Consider the following 17,633-nt stretch of genomic DNA (forward strand, 5'->3'; position numbering starts at 1 on the left):
TTTCACCATTTCTTATATTCAAAGCCAGTTGCTATGGGGATTTGTCTCCTGTGTGGCCTCACCCATGTGGCCTCCCCCAGGTACTAGTCTCTGGCCATAGCTCCCACCCCACCATGGTAGCCATTTCTCTCCCTAACCACATCTCCGCACTTCCTACCTTCTTAGACATGGTTTCTTTTCTGCCTTTACTTGTGGCGTTTGTTCCACCAGTCTTCAGGTTGATTTCTGGAGTATTTTGGATGATTTGATAGTTATCCAGTTGTATTCATGGTATGAGGTGAGTCTAGGGTCCTCTTATTCTGCTTCCATCTTCCCCGAAAATCTCAGAGGTAGGTTTTAGTTTATATCATTTTGTCCTCAAAATCTGTGTGGTAAAGTTGGATGAGACTTTTTGTTTTTCAAAATGGGAAATTGTGGGTTTGGAATGACTTAATCCAGAGTTTATTCCTAACTTAAGGATTCGATTTTCTTTTTGAATGCCTACTGTATCACAGCTATTTAATAATAACTGAGAAATTATGTTATAGCCCTCAAGGAGTTCATACTATAGTAATCAATTCTGTTGCTTTATTTACTCTTCTCAAGTAAATCTGTTCCTGCTTTTTGTTTTTGTTTTTTTTTTTCTCTTGCATTTTGCCCTATTACGATATTCTAGCCACTGGAAAATTTTTTTTTAATTCAGTATTTTTACTTTACCCTTGCTTGAGAAATGTTGAGTTCTAAATTGTGTACATGCCACTGTATTTGGCAAAAGTAAGACAAATTAAATCTGCCCTTGAGATAAGATAATGATCATCATCATCTTGTTCTAGTATTTGCCACATTGAGTTTCCAGATCTCATGTTGAGTGATCAAGTACTAACAAACACTAAATAGTACTCCCTGTGTATCAGGCAACATTATAAGACTGTGCTGTCAAGTACAGTAGCCATATGTGGCTCTTTACATTTAATTAAGATAATTAGAGTTAAAAAAATAATTTACTCGATTGTACTAGTCATATTTCAAGGATTCTGTGACCACAAGTAGTTAACGGGTAACTGGGCAATGCAGATATAGAATATTTCTGTCATTTTATGATAACCTATTTTTAGGGCTTTAAATAATGAACTCCTTTCATCATTTAGCAACTGTATAATAGGTATATTGTTATAATCTGCAGTATACCGTTGTAGAAACTAACGTACAGAGTAGTTTAATAACTTGTGGGTAAATGGCAAAGCCCGGAATTTGAATTCAGGTTATCTGTTTTCACAGTTTGTGTTTTTAACCAAACCAAGAGACTGTATATATAATGCCTGTTGAGATATCACATGAATGAATCTTTTTCTAGGCCAAGAAAACAATAGCTAACAAAATGAATTCCATCAGCAAGTATCAAATTCCCCAGTATATACAATAAGAGGATTAGTATCTGTAATTGGAGGATAAAGAGAGATCAGATATTTTTAAATATGTAAGATAGAAGACACTTTTTAGATTTCATTGATTTGGATGTTCTTGAAGTTCCTTCTTTAGAGATGGCAAATACACATCCCTGTATCATATTACCAAAGTGCTCATAATACCATTGCTACTTGATCTTTGTATTCTCCCATCAAACCTAGAGTTTTCTTGCCAGTATAACTCAATCTTTTGTCACACAATTACAATTGCTTATAAAGTGAAATCAGTTTTTCCTGCTTCCTCTGCTATATCAAAATTTAGGCCAGGTTATGATGCAGTAACAAATAGCACCCGAATCTCAATGGCTTCTAAAAAGTACCTACCGTAAGTAAGACTACTTTAGCTGTAGGTCATTTATGTCTGTTCAATGTTATTCTCATTCTGGAACCCAGGCTGAAGGGAAAATAGCTCCTACTTTGAACCTGCTTTTCTAATGGGAGAGGGAAAACAAATGGTGAATTATGTGCTGCCTTTTTCAAGCTTACTTTCAAAAGAGGCACATTTTCCATTTCACTGGCCAGAGCAAATCACATGGCTAAGTTGATATCGGAGAGGAAAATGGCCCTGAGAGGGATGGGCCCAGAAGGAGCAGTGATTATTTTGAGTAAACAATTCACATCTGCTTAGAAGTATTTTCTTATCGACTATGTATGTCCTAAGATTCCAATGATAAAATGAACTCTGTATCTTTATAAGCTAACTATATAAGATTTACTATTGAACCTTTTCAAGTATAATTCTTTGAAAGTTATTTATTGTCTAAATATGTAGTAACCCAATGTCTAAGTCCTCTTAAAATTTGCTTTTATCAGGTGCTCGATCCCAGGCAGCTTCTATTTTAACCAAGTTTCAAGAGCTGAAAAATGTTCAAGATGAGCTGAGAATCAAGGAGAATGAGCTACAGAGTCTAGATGAGGAATTAGCAGGTCTTAAAAACACAGCTGAAAAGTAAGATTTCTGTCAGATTAAGTTGTATTTTTAAGTTTCTTTTTGGTCAACGATTTGTATGGTAGAAAAATGAAAGAATTTTATCTAAAGAATATAATTTCTGACTTTTCTCATAATATCCTTGGTATTATCTGAATAAATTGTGAGTTGATAACTTATCAGTTACTTACTTTTTTCTGATAAATATAAGGTCTCTGTTATAAGAAAATAGGGAAAGCTAATTAAACAAGGAAGGAAAAAAAATCAGCCAAATATTTTTCTTTCCCTGTTAAGATATACTGTTAGCTTTCTCCTGGAATTGGTAGGGAAATCCATAGATACTCTGGAGGTTGATACCAGAGGATACTAAAGTCTCTGATTTGAAATGATATATAATGTAGCATCAATCAGATGTCAACATTAGCAGCATATGGCTGTCCTATAGATATTAAAGACTGCTGGGTTGCCTGCTGAGGAAGTACAGGAGTTCATGTCAGGAATTCACTGTTAAACTATTTCTAAAATTAAGAGTCAGACACTTAGAGTGTTTCTTCTCAATGGATGTGGATATAGATATATATGTGTACCTCTCAACATTACTTCTGTTTGTGTATGATATGGGTAAATACATATTTTTATTTTTTGAAATTGGGATCATGCTATTTAATATAACCTCTTTTTGTCAGTTAATGTTATTTACTACTGAGTGTCTCCTATGTGCCAAGTATTCTTCTAGGAGCAGGAATACAGCAGTGACCCAAACCGATAAATCTCTTCCTTCTTCTTGTGTGTGTGTGTGTATATATATATATGAAATCTGAGAAAATGCAATAAAAAAGTTAAATTGGTAAAACATATGTTAGGTAATGCTAAGTTCTAAGGGGGAAAATGTCACAAACTTTAAAAAGTACATTATTTGAAAGTTTCTAATTTTTTCCAGTCTGAAGATGACAAATGGGAACAGAGTTAAAATTAAAATCAAACATTTTATTCAGAATTCATAATACTGAATAAAGGTTAAAATCTGTACATAGATAAACTTCAATATATATAAATTATTAGCATTTATCTTCTGAAATTATCAAAAGTTGGAATGGTGCCAAGACTTTTTAGAATATTATATATGTGGAAAGAGATGGGTCATAATCAAAGTGGCCATTCCAAGATAGAAATTGTATCAAGATGTCCACTTTCAAACATATACATGTAGAGCCTACTTTTACTTTCATTAACATAAATTACCAAAAAGTGAATGAACTTTTTTCTCTGTGAAAAAGATGGGAAGAACATTTCTGAGATCTGTGGAAGCTTTGGCAAGGCAATGAATTTGTAGTTGCACTTGACTTAGAACTGTTAAATGATCCAATACCACTGAATAAAGTTATTTTGCAGAATTGTCTTGTAGGCTGATTATGGCATTGAAGTGAAGGAAAGAAAATAGATTTTTTTTTTTTTAGAAAATAGATTTTTAAAAATATGAGAGATGCCTCAGTAAGTAAAGTGTCTCACTCTTGATTTCAGCCCAGGTCTTGATCTCAGAGTTGTGAGTTCAAGCCCCATGTTAGGCTCCATGCAGGGTGTGGAGCCTACTTTAAAAAAAAAAAAAAAATGAGAGTAGAAAGCCCTTCTTTCATGGACCATATTAAGAAAAAAGCTTATATCTTTTTTCAAGTTTCTACATCCCACATTTTTATTTTTTTATTTTTATTTTTTAAGATTTAATTTATTTATTCATGAGAGACAGAGTCAGAGAAGCAGGCTCCATGTAGGGAGCCCGATGTGGGACTCGATCCTGGGACTCTGGGATCACACCCTGGGCTGAAGGCAGGTGCTAAACTGCTGAGCCACCCAGGGATCCCCTACACCCCACATTTTTAAATGAACTGAGAAATGGCTTGAGAATTATGGTTTTAATTGCTGTCAAGCATTCTTAGGCAAATATACTTAGGTAGTATTTATGTTATATAAGTTGCTTCCTTCCTTTTTTACTCAGATCTCATGAATTTCTGGTGCCAACTGGAAATTTCACTACTGCTGAATTAGACAAATATTTTCCAAAGAAAGAATTTTCAGCAGCTAGAAATGGGCTAGAATTACAGGATTTGCAAGAAGAGTGTGCTATAATGTTTAAGTTCAGCACTGTGCCTTTTTAAACTATTGTCTCATTATAAAATATAGGGAACTTTGCTAATAACTTGAAAATGGAAACTGATAACCAGATTTCTGAAGTTTTGTGTGGTTGTTACATTTTAATGTATTTTTTTGGTAAGGAGCTACTGTGGACTCTTTCTTCTTGATACAAATCAGTAGGAGAGACCCTTTTTAAGGAAACCTATTTATTCCAAGGTTATTTTTAGTGTTTTCTAAAATTAAGAGTATTTCTATAGTTATTACCAGTATTGGTCATTTAGAGTCATTTACCTTAAGTGACCAAATCAGACTTGAATTTGATGCTTCAAAAACATGTCATCAAAGCTCTTCTTGTAACCAGTGGCATCTTATGTTGTTTATATTGTGAGTTTATATTAGTTTATATATAGTTTAAGTGCGTATCTCAAATATCAGAAAAGTTATAATCATTTATTGTAATCTTCTCTTTTTCTAAGGTATCGCCAACTAAAACAGCAGTGGGAAATGAAAACTGAAGAGGCAGATTTATTACAAACCAAGCTCCAGCAAAGTTCATATCATAAGCAACAAGAAGAATTAGATGCTCTTAAAAAAACCATTGGTAAGATAAAAACATTCTCTGTTTAATCTATTTCTGTTAACTTTATATATTTTAGATCTTATATCTATTTGATCACCCTAAATATTTTAATTATTATATTATCATAAATTGACTATATGCACATGGGTTTATTTCTGGGCTCTCTTTTGTTCCATTGATCGATGTGGTCTGTTTTTAATACCAATCCCATATGGTGTTGATTACATTAGCTTTGTATTATAGTTTAAATCAAGGAGTATGATTTCCTCACCTTTGTTATTCTATCTCAAGATAGCTTTGGCTATTCAGGGTCTTTTATGGTTCCATACAGATTTTAGGATTGTTTTATTTCTGAAAAAAAATGCCATTAGAATTTTGGTAAGGATTTCAACAAATCTGCAGATTGCTTCGGGTAGTATGGACATTTTAATAATATTCTCCCAATCCATGAGCATGGCATATCTTTCCAGTTATTTGTGTCTTCAATTTCTTTTATCAGTGCTTTATAGTTTTCCGTGTACAGGTCTTTCTACCTCCTTGGTTAAATTTATTCCTAGGTTTTTACTTTTTTTTCTTTTTTAATTTACTCTTTTTGATGCAATTATAAATAAGATTGTTTTCTTAATTTCTCTGATAGTTCATTATTAGTATATAGAAGTGCAACAGATTTTTGTACATTGATTTTATACCTTACTACAAATTCATTGAATTTGTCTCTTAGTTCTGACAGTTTTTTAGTAGCATCTTTAGGGTTATCTGCAAATAGAGATAGTTTAACTCCTTTCTTCTGTGGATGCGTTTGTTTGGTTTCTTTTTTTCTCCTCATTGCTCTGACTAGGACTTCTAGTACTATGTTGAGTAAAAATGGCAAGAGTCATCCTTGTCTAGTTTCTGATCTTAGAGGATAAACTTTCAGCTTCTCAGTGTTGAGTGTGATGTTAGTGTGGGCTTGTCTTGTATGGCCTTTTATGTTGAGATACATTTCATTTATACCTACTTTGTTGAGTTTTATTATAAATCGTTGTTGAAATTGGTCTAATGCTTTTCCTGTATCTATCGAAAACATGCTCTTTATTCTTCATTTGGTTTAATGTGTTATAACACATTGATTGCAGAAGTTAAACTAGCCTTTCATCCTTGGGATAAATCCACTTGATCGTAGTATATTATCCTTCAAATGTATAATTTAATTCAGGTTACTAATATTTGCTAAAGATTTTTGGGTCTGTGTTCATCAGGGTTATTAGGCTGTAATTTTTTTTCCCCCCCTCTGGTGTCCTTGTCTGGTTTTGATACCAGGGTAATGCTGGCCTTAGGAGTTTCAGAGTGCCCTCCTCTTCTGTTTTTTGAAAGACTTTGAGGATAGGTATTAAATCTTTGAATGTTTGATAGAATTCACCAGTAAAGTCCTCTGGTCCGGGACTCCAGTTTAAGAGGTTTTTGATTACTGATTCAGTCTCCTTACTAGTAATTGGTCTGTTCAGATTTTCTGTTTCTCATGATTCAGTCTTTGTAGGCAGTAGGTTTCTAGGAATTAATCTGTTTCTTCTGGGTTATTCTATTTGTTGACATATAATTATTCATAATAGTCTCTTGGGATCCTTTGTATTTCTGTGGTGTCAGTTATAATGTCTCCCTTGTTTTTCTGATTTTGAGTCCTTTCTTATACTTAGACTAGCTTAAAGTTGGTCAGTTCCATCTTTCTAAGAACTAGCTTTTACTTTCATTGATCTTTTCTATTATTTTTTGGTTTCTTTCATTTTACTTTTCCTCCTTCCTTTTAACCTTGAGCTTTTGTTTTTTGCTTGTTTTTAGTTCCTTTACGTGTAAGGTGGTAGATTGAGATTTTTCTTATTTCTTGACGTAGGCAGTTATCACTATAAACTTTGCTCTTAGAACTGCTTTGCTGCATCCCATTAAGTTTTATATCCTATTTCCATTTTCATTTGTATTTTTAAATTTTTTTCTGCATCCCATTAAGTTTTATATCCTATTTCCATTTTCATTTGTATTTTTAAATTTTTTTCTTTGATTTCTTACAGTAATATTATACACTGAAAAGCAGTATAGGACATTGTATAGCCATGATCTCCAGGGTTATAGTTGTATCTACATTCTAAAACAGTGTATAGCAGTTGTAATAGTAATGTGCTCATTTTGATCTTGCTTTTATTTTTTTCCTTATAAATTAGAGCTATTTTTTCTATGCTTCATCCTAGACATGTTTTCACATATTCTCTACCTTAAGAAAAGGCATAAATAAGCAAAGAATACAACATAAGCTTATTTATGAAATTAACTGTAATCTTTTTGGCAACTAAGTAAAAGGAAAAATACCATAGTTATACTGTTGATTCTGGTTTAGGAAGCATCTTAAAGGTACACTAAAAGGATGGCTTGTGATCTTTTAAATAAGTTACAAGTAAAGTTTATGTTACTCAGATTTCATATGCTTGGAAGTACTTTCTTCACGGATCTGTAGATAATTCAAGTAGGCTCTTAGGTAGGATCTGTGTTTCAATATAACATTTCTAGGATAAGGTTGGAACAGTTAATTTTTTTAAATTTTAGCTTCCAATTTTTCAGACCATTTCTTCTATTAAAAGGTGAATTTAATAAGACATTTATAAACCATTACCTATAACTGCTAATTGTTGGAGGAACTCATTTAGTCACATTTGCCTGCTTTATGATACAGAGGAAAGTGAGGAGACCTTAAAAAACACCAAAGAAATTCAGAAAAAAGCAGAAGAAAAATATGAGGTACTGGAGAATAAAATGAAAAATGCAGAGGCTGAGAGAGACCGAGAACTGAAGGATGCTCAGAAAAAACTAGATTTTGCCAAAACAAAAGCAGATGCTTCTAGTAAGAAAATGAAAGAAAAACAACAGGTAATAAATAACCTTTCTTGAAGTGGAAACCAACTTTTTATCATCAATACAAAGCTGAAGATGGTAGAGCATATTTGATGGCCTTACTCATCAGTATTCACACAGTATCTAAAGCACACTATGCTTCTTTAGGAGATAAATTATGTATCTTCTAAGTCAAATTAAAACATTTTGCTGAAAACCTTGTAATGGAGGGTCATAATTATAAGGATGGGTTGCATAGTCTTGCTAATTTTAAAGAGCGAGCAAAATTACCTTATTGTAAATGCTTTGCGCAAGAGTAGACCAAAGCTTCTATTATGTAGTAGAGCTGTGTCATGTCAGCTTGAGTTTTGACATTTCTATTTGGTGATCATCCATTTGGTGAATGGATGCTGTGAAAATTGATACAGGACAAAGCATGTCACATTTATAAAGTGCCATTCAGTTGTAAACTGGTGATATCTGATTTTACCCTTTGGATAGTGCCAAAGTTGGAATTTGAACCTAGCCTTTTCTGTCTATTTTAAAGACAGCTCTGAATCACTTTTCTATACAATTTTATTTAAATCTATTTTTCTTCATATTCTGTCATTAAATGCTTGCACAAAGTATTTTCTAATGAACTAAAAGGTTTAATGGGAAAGAAGAAAATTGAGAAACTAGTTTTTTTTTTGACATTGCATAATTATGTTTTTAAAAAGCATTTTTCCTCTGCTAGTTTATCTCTTATGTAGAATTCTATATTTTTCTCTAGGAATAAACGGATAAAGGAAATAGCTTATGCTAAGTTATTTAAACTATATGTGATTTTTTTTTTTTTTTAAGTGTAGGAAAATAAATTTCCTTTCTCTTTTAGGGGAAACCACTTACATGTGTTCTGGTAGTTGAATAATGAAGCTGTGGGTCTTACTTGCATGAGAATCTTACTAATTTTGCTGAGATATATGTATTCATTTTTCAGTAGTTAATAGCCTGTTGAATGTGTAGATAATGTTTTTTTCTAGGAAGTTGAAGCTATCACCCTGGAGCTGGAAGAGCTCAAGAGAGAGCACACATCCTATAAACAACAGCTTGAAGCTGTAAATGAAGCTATCAAATCCTATGAAGTACAGATTGAAGCAATGGCAGTAGAGGTGGCTAAAAATAAGGTAACGTTTACTTACTATATTGGATAAATAGCAAATGTGAATCTACTTATGAAATGTTGGCTAGAAGATGTTTGACTCCAAGAGGTCTTGCTCTCTTGATTCTTGTCTTGATGAGAGCCAAAACAGTGATTACTGTGATCCAGAAAGAGTCCTGAAATTATAATACTAATTGTTTTAGTCTGGCTCTACTCTGAAGACAAATTATACAGTAATTCGAGCAGGCAAAGTTTAAATTAAAAATTCACTACAGTAGGAATTTGGAATGATGTGGGATTGATCGATCACTAAAGAGAAAAGAGAATGCAAAATGATAAAGGAACAGCAGATACAGGGAATAGCCATTATGACCCATAGGACTGAGAAGTACTCCTCCGATGGAAGGAACAAATCTGGAAAACAGCCCCATTGCGCTTGCTCTTAATTCTTTTGATGACTTAATTCAAGTTTTTTGTTTTTTTTTTAATATTTTATTTATTTGAGAAAGAGTGAGCACAAGCAGGGGGAGGAGGGGCAGAGAGAGAGGGAGAAGCAAACTCCCCACTGAGTGGGAAGCCCAAAGTGCAACTCGATCCCAGGACCCTGGGATCATGACCTGAGCTGAAGGCAGACACTTAACCGACTGAGCCATTCAGGCACCCAAGTTTTGTTTTTAACACATTGTCAAATCAATAGAATAACATTTTTAACTACTTTTTTTGAAAAAATGCTTCTCAGCTCTGTTTTGTGATGATTAGATTTTCTAGATTTGTTCAGTTTCTATTTTGTCTCCAAAGTAAATTTTAGTTGTTAAAGATATTTTATTTAATATGTCTTAATCTTATATTTTTTATTTCATATGAAATATTTTCCATATTTTATGCTGTCTTTCATGGATCTCATGTTGGAGAATTTTTTAAAAATTCGATAACATGTTTCTAAAGATAAAGATAAATGTGAAAATAAGCTACTCCTTTCTCAATCTAAATGAAATCAAAGTCCGAACATATACATATTTCCATTTTTCTTTATGGAAAAGTATAGAATGGATCACTTCGTTCTTAAAGGTGGTTCTTTCAGGCTCTTCATTCTAAATTGTTTCCTCTCTTTGATAAGAATAGCAAAGGACACTCCCCAGAGGCTAAGAAAAGAAACTGCCTACTAAATAATTAGACAAAACTAAAATTTCATTTCTGCTCAACCTTAGTGACAATTTCCTATTATTATAAAAAAGATTAAAATAGTCAAAATTGCAATGCAATTTTTAACCTGTAAGCATGAGAAAATCTTCATAAACATGTTTTTTTTTTTTTTTTAGATATGGTGTTAGTTAATAGGCCTGTATCTGTTATTTTTCCCTCTGGTTAATATCACCAAACTATTTTCACTTTCTTTTCTTGTTCTTCAAATGTTTCAAAAAGCTAAAATATCTTTAGGTTTTTATATGAATGCCCTGATTTATTTTCCTTCCTCAGAAGATCTCTAATGACACAGATTAAACATTTTAGGAAATTAAAGCACTTTGAGCACATTCAATAACCTAACCATAACATTAAGTGTTCTTTGTTGCTCAAAATGATCATTTTGTAATGAGCATGCCTAAAAAACTGCTACACTTTTTTTTTTTTTTAAGATTTTATTAATTTATTCATAGAGATGCAGAGAGAGAGAGAGAGAGAGAGGCAGAGACATAGGCAGAGGGAGAAGCAGGCTCCTTGCAGACAGCCTGACATGGGACTCGATCCAGGGTCTCCAGGATCACGCCCTGGGCTGCAGGCGGCACTAAACCGCTGCGCCACCGGGGCTGCCCTTACTTGTGCTTTTCATCACAAAGAACCACCCTTTTACCTTTCTCTTCCTCAGAGGCTTGTAGCAGATTGTCCTACTTAGGTTTTCCCTGTACCCAAACATGAGTTGAACTGGTTTTTTTGGTTTAAACATTTAATGTGATTTAAGATCTAGGATGAACGAAAGGGGTTTGTGGAGCAGGGGGTTGTTGATAGACTGAATTGCAGTTTTAATTACCACTTTGAGGATTGAATGAGTAGCTTCAGCCTTGGGAAGTAGGAGGATAATAAAAGTCAAAGCAAGAAACTTTTTCTTTGTGTCACAGATCTATTTGTTCAAAAAAGTTTCTCTTTTCTTTTTCTCTTTTGACCCCTGTGCTAGAACCAAACATTATGACCTTCCATTGTCACTGGTAAAAATAGCTTATATCTATAAAAGGGAAGAGTAGAAAGCACCAACCTGCAAACTCTTGATAAATGATATTTGGGGATCTGTCATATTGTCTTCTTCTTAACTACTAAAAAATGCCACCTTTTGAGACCTCAAAAGTCAGATTCCTATAATCCCTGCAAGTTGATCCCAACTAAACTGTACCCAGCAGAAACTTTGTCACTTCCAGCATGAATACTGCATCCCATCTTTTTTCTAGTAGTAAAACAAGTTTTCTCCTATATATAAATTAGTCATTTTAATGGGGATGTAAAATATAGAGGGTTAGGTGACCATCTGCCTCTAAACATATTTCTATCTTGCCCAAAAGTTTGTTAGATGATCTTTTAATAAACTAAAAATATGTCCACAGCACCTTGCTATATGTTGTCTTTGAATTATTTGTTTCAGGAGTCTGTAAATAAAGCTCAAGAAGAGGTGACCAAACAAAAAGAAGTGATAATAGCCCAAGACAATGTAATTAAAGCTAAATATGCCGAAGTAGCAGTACATAAGGAACAAAACAATGATTCTCAGCTTAAAATTAAGGAATTGGACCACAACATCAGCAAACATAAACGGGAAGCTGAAGATGCTGCTTCGAAGGCACGTTTGTGTTGTTTATTTTTACCCGTAATCAGATTTTTGCTTCTGAGTTGTTGAAATATTCTGGTAAACTGCTCAATGAGGAATTCAGTATAAATGGCAGAACTGCTGTGTAACATAATTTTGAGGCTTACAGCTATTTTGAAGGCTTCTCAGCAATGTTCCTTTTCACCAAATAGGATAAATGTTTGTTTCTAAATTTCAGGTATTTATTCCTATCTCCAGCATGTTTTCACCAAATAGTGTTTTTTCATGGAACTGACCATTTTTTAATCTGCAAATATTCATAGACCTATTAATAGATCAGTACTAAAAATATATATTGTTTACCTTATTTCAAAATGAATTGGAAACTCACAGAAATACATATACAGGCAAATTCTAAAAGAAGGACTTCATTGGCTTCCGGATGTCCTTGTGAGAATCAGTCAATTTTGCAGCCTCATCTGAAATCTGATGTTTTGCCTACCAGCTATCTTTTTGCAGTTATCTCAGTTTTTTGGTCACTCTTAAAAAGTTTCTTCCTTCTTTGTATCACAATGTCTTAAGTACTTTAAAGAGAATATATACTTTTGCAGAAATTCATGCTTGGTTAAGAGGCTGCACTGATGAAGTCTTAGTAACTCACCCATTATGTTTTCTGAGGAGTGTGTAATAGTTTGGTGTCTTTTAAATCTTTGTTAGCATCTTGAAAGTAGAAGAGATTTAACTTCAGAAAACTCAGAGTATACAAAATAGTTACCCCACCCTCTGAAAGAGCCATGTGTTCCTGTTCAGGTTCATTACTGAGTTTTAAAAGAAATGTTTTTTTTTTTTTTTTTTTTCATAGCCACATCATTAGTATCCTAATTTATTACTGATTTCCTTTTAGCCTGGTAGCCTAATATTAGTGGATTCACTGAAATATTACCAATGTTAATATTACTGTTATCATCCTGAAATAACAAAAAAAGATACAGTTTTTTGCTAATTGAAAATGCTAGTAGTGGTGATTGCTGGGGGATTTTATTTATAGTTAAGGAGGTGAAAAGGAGATTTGCAGATAGAACTGCTAAAAAGTCAAGGATTCTTTGAAGTATATGGTTTATCAAATACTTATTGAATACCATCTAGTATCAGATGGTAGGCAAGGCACTAGAGATAAGGCTAAGTAACCTGTACCCAGAATCACTTCCTAGAGCTGATGGATCAGCGGGAAGTTTGACTGGAAGTGATCATCTTTAGAGCCTGGAGGAGAGACCATACCCCTGGAATTAATAAGGATAAACAAATTGACAAGGATTAGATTTTACCAGTAAACACCAGCCTAAACAATTTTAGTTGAGAAAGTCTCCTTAAGCACCATAATTTAAAATTTTTAACTGTTTATATTATATAAAGTATACTGCTGTGCCTTATCAAAAGAGTGGCTAAGAAAATGGAGTCACATTTAGGGCATCTTTTTATTCATCTAATAATTCTCAGAATTAATCAGTTCATCAGGATTAGGCTTGCACAAATTTACTAAGTCTATGCCTTACATATTCCCATAAGAATCCTAACTTTCATAAGTTTTGTGTGTTTTTGTTTTGTTTTAATTCATGAGAGGCAGAGAGAGAAGCAGGCTCCCCATAGGGAGCCTGATGCAGCACATGATCCCCGGACCCGTGGACCATAACCTGAGCCAAAGGCAGACATTCAACCAAAGAGCCACCCTGAGGTTCCCTCACAAGTTGTTTTTGAAGCCATTGCTTGAGTTTGATACAATCTGAAGGAGCCTTATCTGACTTATATTTTATTCTAATGGAAATGTTTCACATATACTTTATACTTGCCTGAGCTGGCTGGTTCTCCTAATGCTTAAGTAATAGGAAGATATTTTTTCTATACAACATCTTTTTTTTGAGCCTATCCTCCAGGTAAAAATATAGATTTACTATTAACAGTGAGCCTCATTTTTATGAAGGAGTCGTTGATTTAAGATTACTAAATATTTAAGAAACTTTTTTAAAAAAGATTTATTTATTTGAGAGAGCATGCACAAGCAGGAGGAGGGCAGAAGGGGAGGGAGAGAATCCTCAAGTAGACTCTCTGCTGAGTTTGGAGCCCATAGTGGGGCTCAGTCTCAGGGTCCTGAGATCATGACTTGAGCAAAAACCAAGAGTCTGGAGGCTTAATCAACTGAGCCACCCAGGCACCCCAAGAAACTGGTTTTTAAATGTCCATTTGTAAACAATGATAGATGCTTCTATTATCCTCTGTAACTAGGTCTCCAAAATGTTGAAAGACTATGACTGGATTAATGCAGAGAAACACCTTTTTGGGCAACCTAATAGCGCCTATGATTTTAAAACCAACAACCCAAAAGAAGCTGGACAGAGACTTCAGAAATTGCAAGAAATGAAGGAGAAACTGGGGAGAAATGTCAACATGAGAGCTATGAATGTTCTAACAGAAGCTGAAGAGCGGGTAAACCCTTTTCCTTTGGCCACCTGAGTAGCATTGATGGCTCTCTGTGACCCTTGCAGCAAATATTAGCAAATTTTCTGCTTGATGCCTTTGATACTGGATTTTTTTCTGTTTTCCCTTTCTCTCTTTTCAGTTATTACATTGTTTTGCATTATCAGTTATTTATATATTCTTTTGTACCTTGAATAACTTTTCTATTGGCTTTGCCATAAACATATTGTACCCTTTTCTTATTCTCTGTGTACATAAAAACAAGTTTGTTCTGGTTACCTCCTCATATTTCTATCCTTTCTTTCACTTGCCTTGAAAGGGCTTTGAAAAATAAGGTGTACTCAGCTATCTGCCTCCTTACCATTCATTCCATAGCTATTGTCTCCCTTTTGACTCAAGGGTGTCCTGGAACCATTACATAATAATGACTAATATTGTTATATGCATAGCCACTCATTAATTAACTTGTAAATCCAGCTGCATCTTCTGTTTTAATGCTCACTTACTTGATAATGTTATCCATCTCCCCAACCCTGACAAAACTTTTAAAATCTGCCATGTTACTAGAAAAATCTACAGGGGAAAGCAATCCATATTCTTGACAGCTCCATAGGAAATAGCAGTCTGAGTAGTTTTATATTATGCCATATACCTTCTTTAAATTTGCAAAATTCTGTTTGAATTTGTATCATAGAATTATGAGAGCTCTTTAAAAGTGGTAATACTTATGAGCTCAATTACTTTTAAGAAATTTTTCTATAATGGGTCTTTTTTGTAATTGTTATTGACATTAGTATCTACAAAGAATCTATATTATGTTAGATGCCAAATAGGCTAATAATGTTCATGTTGTGATCTATCTATAAAATGTTCCTGCTGGATTTTATTTCTCCATTAAAGCTTTGCAATATATGCCATATATGTGGAAGAAAATCTGGTCTGAATTTGAGCTGCATATGATCATGAAATTTATTCACTTCTTTGTTTTTATTAGATATGATAACTGGGTCTAATATTTCTTTAAAAGAATTTGCCAGCTCCCATTTCCTTACCAGAGGGGGGAAGGCTCTGTTGTTGATAAGCAAGGTGGCCTTTTGTTTTGTTGTATTTTGTGTCTGTCCACATGAGAAACTACATGGAATTATGCAAGGAATAAGAGAAAATTATAGAGAGGAAGTCTTAGGAGCTTGGCCATAAAGCAGAGAGACAGCAAGGGGACATGAGCAGGATTGGCTGGAATTTTTAAAGAATTTGAAACCTCCTTTGAGGCTTTGAGGAGAAATGAATTGAGGATTTTTAGAAAGTTCTGCTGCTACTCATGGTGTAATTATCCCTTTGCAGCCTCCCTCAATTTTTTTTATCAGTGAGTTTCTACATTAACCAGGAAAGACCACTCTGAAGATATGATACTTGAGGCACCAATTATGTCAGATACAGAGAAAGCATTCTAGGAAGAGAGAAGAATGCAGAGGCTGTAAGGCTATAATGAGCTTATTATGTTCAAGGAACTGAAAAAAGACCATACAGCTGGAGACTGGGGAGAAGTGGGATACCAAAAAATCAGAGAGAAGTAAGGGCCAAATTATGTAGGGCTTGTATATAATGGTGAGAAATTGAAATTTTGTGTCACTGCTGAGACTGACTTTAAGAAGAAAGCATGCCAGGGCTACTTTTGAGTTTACATAAGACATTTTCTTTTTTGCCTTGGCTGCTAGAAAGCTCTGGTGGGGGTATTAGTGGAATCAGAATACGTCAGGAGCTCATCCTATAAATTCTCAATAATAGCAACTTAACTTTGCATATAGGTGATATATTTACTTTCTTCATGATTTGGTTTACATCATGACTCTTAATGCAGTATACCTTTCTGGTAAACAGGAGTATGTATATTATATATAAAAATTAAACCTCTATTCCTGACTGAATTCTAGAATATAAGGAAAATTTTATATTTTTCTAATTAAGTATGATTTTTTTTAATCTTACTAGTATAATGACCTGATGAAGAAGAAAAGAATTGTAGAAAATGACAAATCCAAAATCCTTGCAACTATAGAAGACCTTGACCAGAAGAAAAACCAAGCCCTAAATATTGCTTGGCAAAAGGTATTTGAACCAAAAATATTGCCATTTATTCTCTATGAGGCAAGTATGAAGAATATTGTCAATAGGTTTATACGCTAAGATGAATTTGAAATGATTTGTGTTTGAATGAGACACACATTCACACCTTAATTAAAACCTCCTTGACTTTTCAATGCATTTGTCCTTTTAGACTTACCTACTACTGATTTGCAAAGGTAATAAGTTTGTGTTCCTTCATCATACTCTTAGTCTACTTCTCTGGGTCCTAACTTATATTAAATTTCTAACTTTCTAACTTTCTAGATTTATTTTTCATTCTTACCTTCAAAATACTATTTATCTGAAACCTTAGATTCTGTCCAATATCTGCCATACCCCACTCACCTTCTGCTTGAAGCTAGAAGCATTCTCAGATTTGCATTGGGAAGCTCTGATCACTGGAAAGCACCTCCCAAGGACCCCTTTGGTTGGTTCTAACTTCCTTGGTTTCTCTTGCCTAGACTCAGAGAGGTCAAATATTCCTTCTCAGAGCATTTCTCTATCTAAAGATTGGCATATTCCCTACCACTTATTTATTCATGAGTGACATAGAGAGAGAGGCAGAGACATAGGCAGAGGGAGAAGCGATTTCTCCCTGGGGAACTTGATGTGGGATTCAGTCCTTAGGACCTTGGGATCCCATCTGAGCCGAAGGCAGACGCTCAACCACTGAGCCACCCAGGCATTCCTCACTTAGAAGTTATTAATTGCATTTCAAAATTCATAGTTATGCATTTTGTAGGTTTTTAGTGAAGCATTTTGTACTTTTAATGAACAATTCCATAACTGATAGTTAACCATCCATATTTTATAGATGAAGAAATAAAAGCTTAGAAAGGTGAAATAGCCTAAGATCATATAGCCAAAGATGGAAAAGTAATAGGAAGGATTTACCAGTATTCTCTTCCTAAGTTAGAACCAAAGTTAAGATTGCCTTTCAGTTGCTAATTGCTGTTGCCCTTAAAAAATTGGGCAGTAAGCAAGGAAGTTTAGAATTCTCTTTCACTGGACTGTCATTCAGCAAAATCCCAAGTACTTTTTTGTCTTGTATCATAACAACTTTAGCAGATTTCAAGGTTCTTTACTATTATTTCTCTTCCTAGGCTGCATGTAATTTGTCTGCTTTAGGATAAATTCCATAGCCTCTTATGTGGAAGTTTTCCTGT

The 17,633-nt window shown here is 34.0% G+C and overlaps 1 protein-coding gene across 3 annotated transcripts in view; it reads left to right on the plus strand.

The window, feature by feature from the left end:
* The window catches only part of SMC2 (structural maintenance of chromosomes 2), a 63,919-nt gene that overhangs the window by 33,218 nt on the left and 13,068 nt on the right, over window positions 1-17,633 (plus strand). For all 3 annotated transcript variants that reach the window (XM_072842203.1, XM_072842201.1, XM_072842202.1), the window contains exons 16-22: window positions 2,259-2,394; window positions 4,980-5,104; window positions 7,782-7,975; window positions 8,962-9,105; window positions 11,710-11,904; window positions 14,152-14,352; window positions 16,333-16,449. In XM_072842203.1, coding sequence (XP_072698304.1) covers window positions 2,259-2,394; window positions 4,980-5,104; window positions 7,782-7,975; window positions 8,962-9,105; window positions 11,710-11,904; window positions 14,152-14,352; window positions 16,333-16,449 — 1,112 coding nt within the window. The remainder of the gene's footprint in view (window positions 1-2,258; window positions 2,395-4,979; window positions 5,105-7,781; window positions 7,976-8,961; window positions 9,106-11,709; window positions 11,905-14,151; window positions 14,353-16,332; window positions 16,450-17,633) is intronic.

This window comes from Canis lupus, chromosome 10 (genome assembly GCF_048164855.1).
Source record: "Canis lupus baileyi chromosome 10, mCanLup2.hap1, whole genome shotgun sequence".
Classification (NCBI taxonomy): Eukaryota; Metazoa; Chordata; class Mammalia; order Carnivora; family Canidae; genus Canis; species Canis lupus.